The 9906-nt window shown below is 37.1% G+C and overlaps 1 protein-coding gene across 2 annotated transcripts in view; it reads left to right on the forward strand.

Moving 5' to 3' along the window:
* The first annotated feature begins 648 nt into the window (after positions 1 to 648).
* LOC109244474 overlaps positions 649 to 9906 on the forward strand; it is a 20289-nt gene continuing 11031 nt past the window's right edge. Inside the window, exons 1-2 of one of the 2 annotated variants that reach the window (XM_019411569.1) lie at positions 649 to 944; positions 1076 to 1153. In XM_019411569.1, the coding sequence (XP_019267114.1) occupies positions 831 to 944; positions 1076 to 1153 (192 nt within the window). In that variant the 5' untranslated portion in view covers positions 649 to 830. The remainder of the gene's footprint in view (positions 945 to 1075; positions 1154 to 9906) is intronic. The other variant, XM_019411570.1, reaches the window with a different exon arrangement.

The raw sequence follows: 9906 nt of genomic DNA on the forward strand, positions 1-9906 counted from the left end.
TTTACTCCATGTTTCTCTCATGTCTATTGTTTACTGATTTTTATTCCTTACATACTCGGTACATTATTTGTACTGACGTCCCTTTTGCCTGGGGACGCTGCGTTTCATGCCCGTAGGTCCCGATAGACATGTCGAGAGTCCTCCAAGTAGGCGATCAGCTCAGCGGAAGATGTTGGTGCACTCCATTTGCTCCAGAGTTGCTTGATGTGTATTGTTTGGTATGGCGGGGCTCTGTCCCGACCTTTATGACAATTATGTATCCGTAGAGGCTTGTAGACAAATGTCATGTACGTAAAAGATTGTATGGCCTTGTCGGCCTATGTTCAGTGCACGAGTGGTTATTTTGGTCTTAGAGGCCCATATGTCTTATGTATAAGTTAGTATTACATGTTAGATTCTACCTATTTCACGGCAACCTCTCCGGCTCAATTATCTATGTAGTATGATACGAAAAGATACGTTGTGTTGATACTCGGTTAAATAAGGTACCGGATGCCCGTCGCGACCCGTCTGTTTGGGTCGTGACACCCAAGTCCAAATGCCTAATAAAGTCTTGAGTTGTATTAAGCAATACATATTAAAAACCAAAATAGTTCTACCCTATACATTAAGCAAAATTTTGATTTTTATTTTCCTCGCCTTTTTCCAACTATTCTAATCAAAGCTACTACCTGAAATGGTTCATTTCTATGTTTTATAAACTTTAAGGTGCTCAAGAAAACAAAAAAGTTATTTAAGGTGTCAAAATATGAAAATCCATAAAAGCTCCTACACTCTTTGACTCTATTTTCTCGCAGTTCTAGAGAATCTAAGAAAAGAGGAAGGAGAAGATGATGCGAACGAGGTTGCTATGGTTCACAATAGGTCTCACTTCCGTTTCAGCTACAATGACTCACTTCATATTCAAAGATCTATGGGCTGATCGACTCTCTCTTTCTTCCCAAGTAATTTCTCTGACCAAAAAGCCATTATTATTATTATTATTATTATTATTATTATTATTATTATTATTATTATTTGTTTTTTGGGGAAAAGAAATGTTGATTTATTCTTTTACTTTTTGTCGGGAGTACAGTTGAAGGAGAAATTTAGCGTCTTGGAGACTAGGGTTTCCAGTCTTGAAGTGCTTCGTGATAGTCCCAATCCTCAGCAGGTATTTTCTGGCTAATATTAAGGAATAATATTTATTGTAATTTTCTTTTTTTTTTTTAAACCTGAATTTAGCTTCAGAAGTTAAGCTGGTCAATTGTATGTTTAAGTACGGTTATATTATAAGATTATTTATTATATAAGCAAATTCCTGTGGAATGAAGCTTTGTTTAGTTCCAATCAAGTTTGCCTTCTGGATTGAGTTGAGGTGTGCGCAAATTGGCGCAAACACTGCAACAATAACAACAATAACTAAGCCTCTCCCAAACAAGTTATGGTTGGCTATATGAATCCTCATTGACCACATTACTTCATTCAAGCTCATCTCATGCTAATATTATGCACATACAAATAAAAAGTGTTCGAAGTATTAGAAACAGGCCCGAGCACTACTGTTATGAAAAAGAAAGTTTGCCTTCTGCATTTACATACATCCATAGCCAATTACCTCATTCAAATCGTTTAAAAAGCTCTAAATAGTTTTGCTTAGCTCACCCTTTTGAGGGATGACCTCTCACATTATTCCTGAATATTAGTTTGATATATCAACTCTGTCTACTCTTCCCCGTTTCTTATTCCAATTGTTGTTACTAATGTTATTCTCATCTAGATGGATGCTAGGTTTTTTAGTCAGTACTCCTACATCCATAGCATGAGTAGTTAAAGCAAGTGAATGATTTGAAATTCGAGTTATTTCACGGAATAACACTCGTATATATTGAGCTCGTAATGGTACCTCGCAATTCAAAAGTCTCTCTACGGCTGAAGAATGAGCGTGTTCTTGGGCCATCATAGAAACATAGATAGGGTCGACGACGGAACGAAGAACGAAACTTTACGACAGCTTTTTCGTAGACGTTCACTTGCATCACATACACAAGTGCTCTCTGAACCGTGCAATAAGGTCACCCATAACACGGCTCTCCCACTTGAGTTATCTTAGCCCCAGGCCATGCTATTCAATAATATTGGAAAAATGGCAGCGTAAGGTAACAACTAGTATGGAAAGCTGGTCGCCTTTGGAAGCCTTCGCCGGTAACCAAAGCGTATCGTTCCCGCAACCACTTTGGTACTTTGTTTATAGCTTTTTTCACAAATAAGAGCTAATAAAGAGACCCGCAATTCCGTAGAAAGACATCACGATTCCTTGTGGAAAAAAATTGATTTGCTGAGGCGGAAAAAAAGATATCAAATTTCTACCAAGATAACTGGAAGTTCCAACTAATAAGAAGCCTAATGAACCTAAAAAAAGGATAAAGGCCCAGCAGAAATTACTTATTTTTCGAGACCCCGTTATAAGTTCTATCCATATATGTTCTGATCGCCAAGTCATACTTTACACGATTGCATTTTATTGGAATTGAGATAATACCCCAGAGAAATTTGACTTTACTTTTTTGTTTCCGAAGTAACTCTCATCAACTAGCACTAGTTTGATGTCAACCTTTAGGAGTTATTCATCAAATTGGTTAAATCTAAAATAATAACATACTCTTTGTTTAATACGATCCCACTATACACATCGATATACATAGAGATTCACCGACTACATTTCAGCCATCCAGCGATCTTGATCTATTTGAAAATTGCTAGAATCGATATATCCATATATCATATTTCTGCAGGCATAAGAGTTTTTTCCTTTATGTTCGGTGGAAATCACATCTTATACTATACTCCAATAAATAGATATCTGTGTTATGATACAAGTCCACGTTTTCAAAAAAAAAATGTATGAGATTGGGTCCCAGCGGATCTAAACAATCTTATTTTTTTGAACTTGAAGAAATAAAGAAGCCATTGCAATTGCCGGAAAGACTAGGCCTACTAACGGCACAAAAATAGATGGAAGGTTCAAATTTGTCATAGAAGGGTACCTCGATTTACTATTTGTATCTGTTATTATGTTATTATATAAAGGCGAAATGGCTTCCTGGCCACTTAAACTTGTCGGGTTTTTTAAGCCGATACATAAACTTATAACTTTCCCATTTGAACACTCGAACTCGTTTTTTCCATAACTAATAAATACATTTGACCATTGACCATGCCCATGTGGCGTCAGTTGGTCCTAATCAGCAGCCCGCGTGAGGAACACGACGCACAGGAGCGTGAAAACCCCCTTCCCAATGCCCAACAGTACAAAATACCCCCTTCCTCCATTTTTAAAAATCTGAAGCTCCATTTTCAATTTTTTTTTTCATTTTTCAGATCGTGAAAATGGTGGAAAGTTGTATATTTTGTCATTGTAGAGTTGAAGCTAAGTTTTGAACTTCCCCATAACTTCCCCTTCCAAGTTCGTTGAACTCCTTGAACCTAATAATGGCATCTTTCAACTCTAAGAGTCGGAAAAATTCAGGACCGGCTCCTGTGCGTTTCCTTTAATGTCGATGCCAATGGAATATTGAATGTCTCTGCTGAGGACAACACTACAGGTCAGAACAAAAAGATTACAGTTACGAATGATAAAGGTCGGCTTTCGAAGGAAGAGATTGAGAATATGGCCAAGGATGAAAAGAAGTACAAGGCAGATGATGACGAATACAGGAAAAGAGCCAAAGCTGAAGAAGCATTGCAGGGGTAAACCTCCTTCATACACTTCGGATATTGGGCGAGGAGAATATTGTTGCGCAGCTTAGTGCAGAAGACAAGAAAAAGGTTGAGGATGTTCTTGAACAGTCAAAGAGAAGGAGTCGCTGCTTGACTTGATGTGTAAGACATCCATTAGTCATTTGCTGACTGGATGGACACGTATGTGTATGTGTAATACACGCGCACAAGGTCAATGGTCAAATGTATTTATTAGTTATGGAAAAAACGAGTTCGAGTGTTCAAATGGGAAAGTTATAAGTTTATGTATCGGCTTTACAAAAAACCGACAAGTTTAAGTGGCCAGGAAGCCATTTCGCCTTATATAAATAAAGATATCTTGTAATAATTATAATTAAATTAAGAATTTGAATTTTAATTACTAATTAGAAATTAGATAATATTTATTATTAATAGAATTTGTAGAATTTGAAATTCTTAGTATAGATCTAAGTATCTATATATCTAAATCTAACTGAGTAGGTATAATAAGTGCAAAGAATGTAGAACTGTAGAACTAAATAAATGGACTTATTCATCTCCTACATGAGAAAGATATGTATCATAATAAACTTTATTATTTTTCTTCATTTCTTTGTCTTTTGTTCTTGTCTTCTAATTTTCTAAAAATAGATAAAGAGTTTCTTACAAATTATCGAAAGATTCGTTCGAATCCGACCCAACATGAATTTTTAGCTAAAATGGTTTTTCGGGAGATAGAGAAAGATACAAAACTCTATTATCTATATTTGAATTTCAAATTATATACCTAAGACAAGAAGAAGAAATTCGTTTTATTTTCCTAATTTCACGAAAGGAAGAACTCACTCTTGTTGATAAAGGCTTCTTGATTCGTAATCAGGAATATAGGTAAAAAAAAGAGTTATCCTCAACTTTAGTTTTGATTCTTTCCACAATTAGATCTTCTATCACCAAAGAAAGCGCCATTATTATCTTATTTACTTTGATTCCGACAAACTAACTACTTTTTTGCTACAAACACAAATAAAATAATTGAACTTAGTGCTCTACTTGATTTTGCTTGACTTTTGATTCAAAGGAAAAAAGGCGTGGAGCTTAAATAACTCACTCAGAACGCTTTTTAAAAGATTACGTGGTACAATTAGGTCGAATAAACCCTTCTGGAATAAGTATTCAGCTGCTTGTGAACCTTCGGGTACTGTTTTATTCAATGTTTGTTCAATTACTCTTTTACCTGCAAATGCAATGTAGGCATTGGGTTCGGCAATAATGATATCCCCCAACATACCAAAACTAGCTGTCACTCCACCAGTTGTCGGAGATGTAAGGATTGATACATAAAATAACTTTTTATTTAATTGATAATCATATAAAGCAGACGATATTTTAGCCATTTGCATCAAGCTCAAACTTCCTTCCTGCATGCGCGCCCCCCCAGAAGCACACACTATAATAAGGGGTAAAATTTGATTGGCAGCGTGTTCAATCAAACGGGTGATTTTCTCTCCGACTACGGATCCCATACTACCCCCCATAAATTGAAATCCATAACCCCAATTGCTACGGGAATGCTGTTTAGTTGGCCTATGCCTGTTTGAACAGCCTCGGTTAATCCTGTCTTTCTTTGATAAAAATCAATACGATCTTTATAAGGCTCCTCCTCCGAATGAAATTCGATGGGATCCAGAGAGACCATGTCTTCATCCATAGGATCCCAAGTACCCGGATCGATCAAAAGTTCAATTCTATCTGAACTACTCATTTTCAAATGATATCCACATTGTTCACAAATATTCATTTTTGATTTCAAAAATTTCTTATAATTTAATCCATAACAATTTTCGCATTGGCAATTGAATGAATCTGTCAAGTCAAGGAAAACGTACGTAGCAGCAAGGATGGTGCATTGCCTATTTATCGTTCTCGCTCGGGAGCCAAAACGAACACGCCTGCTACCTACTGTACTGGACCTTCGACCAGGCATTCTAACTTTGTCGAATCGGAACCAACACCACTGCATTGCGCTCGAACAGTTGAGCGGCCGCCGGCCAGCAACTTCCGTGCACGGATATAGATTCATTCTTCGTACCTGGTTTAGCCTCACAATTTCGCGGGTTGGTAAGAAGTCAATCTTGTTTGGTAAGACGGAATTGGACAAAGAGAAGAGAGTGCTCGACCGGAATAACGGCCAACAACGTATAGGCTTTAAGGCGAACCGTATGGCGGCTGGAAAGAAAGACGACCTCACCTTCTCTGGTGTCAGTGAGAGCTATGAAGCTGAGTGGGAATGCTTGACAAGGATGCCTCCATTTAATTGGTGTTGCACTTTACATCTAGCAAGAAATTCTCCGATTTTTCTATTTTCAGAAATTTTCCCGAGAGATAGTTAAGAAGAAAAGAGCAGATTACTAGCCCAAATCACATGCTGATACTGTGAATTGACATTACTTTTGCAATATTTTTTTTTCAGAACTTAGTTCCTCTAAATGTTATCAATGACACCTAACGTGTCATAAGTGACATACCTGATTTACCCACAAATAATGATAATGAGAACAATGTTAAAAAAATTGTTATAAAAAGAATGAGAACATTGTTAAAAAGTTGGCTTGAGGCATGCTTCAGCTCTGAACCTAGGTCTAGCATGTTGGGTGCTTCACCTTACATAAGCGGCTGTTCAATGCCTTAGCACCCACTGGCGCTTCTTGAAAAAGGTCATACCAAGAAATAAATATACTTGGCATAGCAATATATTAGTCAATCAGTACTAATTTATATCTCACTCTTTCAATTTCGGGGTGTCCCAATATGTTTGGAAACTGGTCATTCTTTATGCATCTTTCATGTCTTTCAAGAATTTAAATACACTAAAAAAGTGGAATTTTTTAACTTTGATGCGATGTGTTCTCTATCAAACTAGTTTTCAGTCATTATTTGAGAATATATTTTTATGTATCAGCTGTATAGTAGATAAATCAAATTATCATTTTAAACTCTATGTCCAGTCAAATACTCGTATAGCATACGACAGATGCAGCACCACCTGCTAAGAAAATAATATCTACAAACATGTTTATTAGGAATAGATATATAAACACATCTTTCACAACAAATTACTTATTTAACTTAATTGCAACTCTTTCAATTCAGTTGTTCGTGTAATAGTTGTTTGTGTTTATTACTTTTTCTACTTGCACTACATATATTATTCTTCTCTTCATCCATGCCTCTTCAGTAAAGTGAGTGCTTTTGTACGCTTGTTGCTTTTTGACAGCACCAATGAAAATAATGGGTCTTGGACCCTCTTTGCAACCATTGAAAGGGAGCCTTAGAACAACGGTAAAGTTGTCTCCGTGTGACCTATAGATCATGGGTTCGAGCCGTAGAAGCAGTCACTAATGCTTGCATTAGGGTAGGCTCTCTGCATCACTCTCCTTGAGGTGCGACCCTTCTGCAGGCTATGCGTGAATGCTGGATGCTTTTTGCTTGGGCTGTCCTTTTACCCTCTTTGCAAACCTTTAATGGTTGACTTAGAACTACGAAGGGATTCCCTGGCCTGAAATTGGAAGTAAAGATCTATATCTCAAAAGGCTCGCCTGAGGATTATTTGTGGCTCGATTGGTAGAAATCTTGATGGAATTTCATGGCTAGAGAGGAGAGTGCAGTTGAGGGAGAGAAGTAACAAAATCGAGGAGAGTTAGTGGTTGTTTATAGGCTGTAAATAGTTCATTTTAATCAGTAATAGCATAAAAAAGAAGGTTGAGTACTCTAAGAGGTGCACCATAAAGGCAGAAAAGAACCAAAAGTCGGACGAAGTAGCAGATAATACTAATGCAGTGAATGCTGCTGTGTAAACAGTAAGTATAGGTTGAAAGAATGAGAAAGAAGAAATTCTAGAGCTGATACATAGAATTTCCTTGTAAATAACTCTATCGCCAAGGCTTAATAAATCACCACGGAGGCTTTAAAAAAAAGGAAGGAATCATGGAAATCAATTCACAATTCAATCATCATAAAATAGTGTATATAAGTAGCTAGATCTTTTATGCATTGAACAATAGCAAGAATGAGGCAAATAGCTTTTCATGATTTTAGAACTACTATACTCCATTGTTTAATTTCTGACACTGATCTTTTGCCTATTGTTTAATTTCTTCTTCTTGAGTCGAGGGTCTTTCGGAAATAGCCTCTCTATCCCTCCGGGGTAGGGTAAGGTCTGCGTACACTCTACCCTCCCCAGTGGGATTTTACTGGGTTGTTGTTGTTGTATACTCCAACTAGAATGGAAAATCATTGGATATTGTAATTAACCACTGAATGATGTGGTTCCTCTAATCTTTCATAAAAAACACATTAGACTCTTCTCAGCTTTAGGACCTTAATAAAATAATCTGAATATGACATGCTTGTAGAAGCAACAATAGTGCCTGTATCTGACTGACTGAACCTAAACCAGTTAAAATATGCTCCAAATGTGACGATATAATATGCTTATAAAAAATAACATAAATTTGTTAAAGCTGTTGAGGTCTAAGGACACGATCTAATAGATCGTTGTACCGGGTAGTTGGATCATAATCTCTTACCATAAAAATGGCTGCATGCGGCAGCACCAACTATGAGAAATCCACCAATCCACATGTGATGTGTGAACAATGACAGTTGTGTACCAAGTTAGTAGCTAGATTGGTTAAAGTGCCTAACATAATTGAGCATGCCACGTTGTTAGGATCTCATATAGGGCCATAATAAGAGTTTTCAAAGTTATTTCTGACTTGCATCATGTGTCACAGACCCAAATGTTATGTCTTACCAACCTTCTGCAAAGAAGAGTGTGTGTGTGTATATATATATATAGTAAGTCTTATTAATGTTAAAAAAACCAACACTAAGAAAGTGCTGTGATTACATAACCCCCCCCCCCCCCCCACCACACACACAACCAAAAGAAAAGAAAAGAGAGAGATAAGAAAAAACAAAGCACCTTGACGGCTATCTATTCTATGAACTGTAGCATGGCTTCTGCTTCATTTGCCCTCTCCAATTTACGCTAACAAGAAATCAAAAGAACACAATCAGACTTGATTTTCAGCTGGGAGTTCTCTTGTCATTCTGAAACTCCTTTTGTCCTTTCTCTCCAAACACATCATCAGATGCCAGCATGTATGGTGTTTCGACCCTTCTTTAAATTCTTAGCTAGACCTTTTCACTGCCAGCACAAAGTAAATCTGCTGCTGCTTTTGGCATAGCCCAGTTGAGTCCCAACATATTAAACATATGCCAAATCTTTGTGGTGGAAGGACAATGCAGGAAGAGATGGTTATGAGTTTCTGACTCCTCAATGCACAAATAACTTCTATTGACAAGCTGTATCCCTCTTATTTGTTGGTTGTCTTGACTCTTGAGTCAGACCAGCTTCTTTGGTCACTAACTACTCAAAACACATCACTTTGACTGGTGTGTGAAAGTTCCATACTTGCTTACATGGTCCCTGAGTAGTCTGGTTATTTTCTTTAAGCAACAAAAAGTATCATGAGTTTCCTGTAAATGTGCCATTGCCCTTTCTTTTTCATATCAGCTGATCTTCTCTGTTGTTGAGTCCTTGGAAAGAGGCAAGGATGCTGTGAAATTCTGTAATATTGTGTAACTCCCAGTTATTTAGGTTCCTTCTGAAAGTGATGTTCTTACTGTTAAGGCCCTACTTTGTGCAGCAGTAAGATCGATATCTTGAGCAAGGTTATAGAGGGATGAGAGTTGATCTCTAAGAGGTGAATGCCACATATTCTCCTACTAGAAAGACACCCTTCTTCCATTTCCTAATTTAATACCAATGAGTGTAGAAAAAAGTGGCCAACATGCCCTAATATTTCTCCAGATTCCAGCCCCATGTGAAGGATGTTTTTATCTGTGGACCAGTTGTTCATGAGGTCATACTTCACTGTGATTGTGTTTTTCCTTAAAACATTGACTTCAACAATGAATCTTTAAAGCCATTTCATTAAGAGGCTCTTGTTTTGCATTCTTAGATTTTTGATACCCAGGCCTCCTTTTTAAAGTAACATTGCCCTATTTGATCATATTAAAAGTTTTTCCTTTTTTGTTCCACTGCCACAAGCATTCTGTCCTCAACTTGTCTATTCTTTTCTCTATCTTCAAAAACACTAGAATAAGAACCAATGCGCCACC

Source organism: Nicotiana attenuata, unplaced genomic scaffold (assembly GCF_001879085.1).
Source record: "Nicotiana attenuata strain UT unplaced genomic scaffold, NIATTr2, whole genome shotgun sequence".
Classification (NCBI taxonomy): domain Eukaryota; kingdom Viridiplantae; phylum Streptophyta; class Magnoliopsida; order Solanales; family Solanaceae; genus Nicotiana; species Nicotiana attenuata.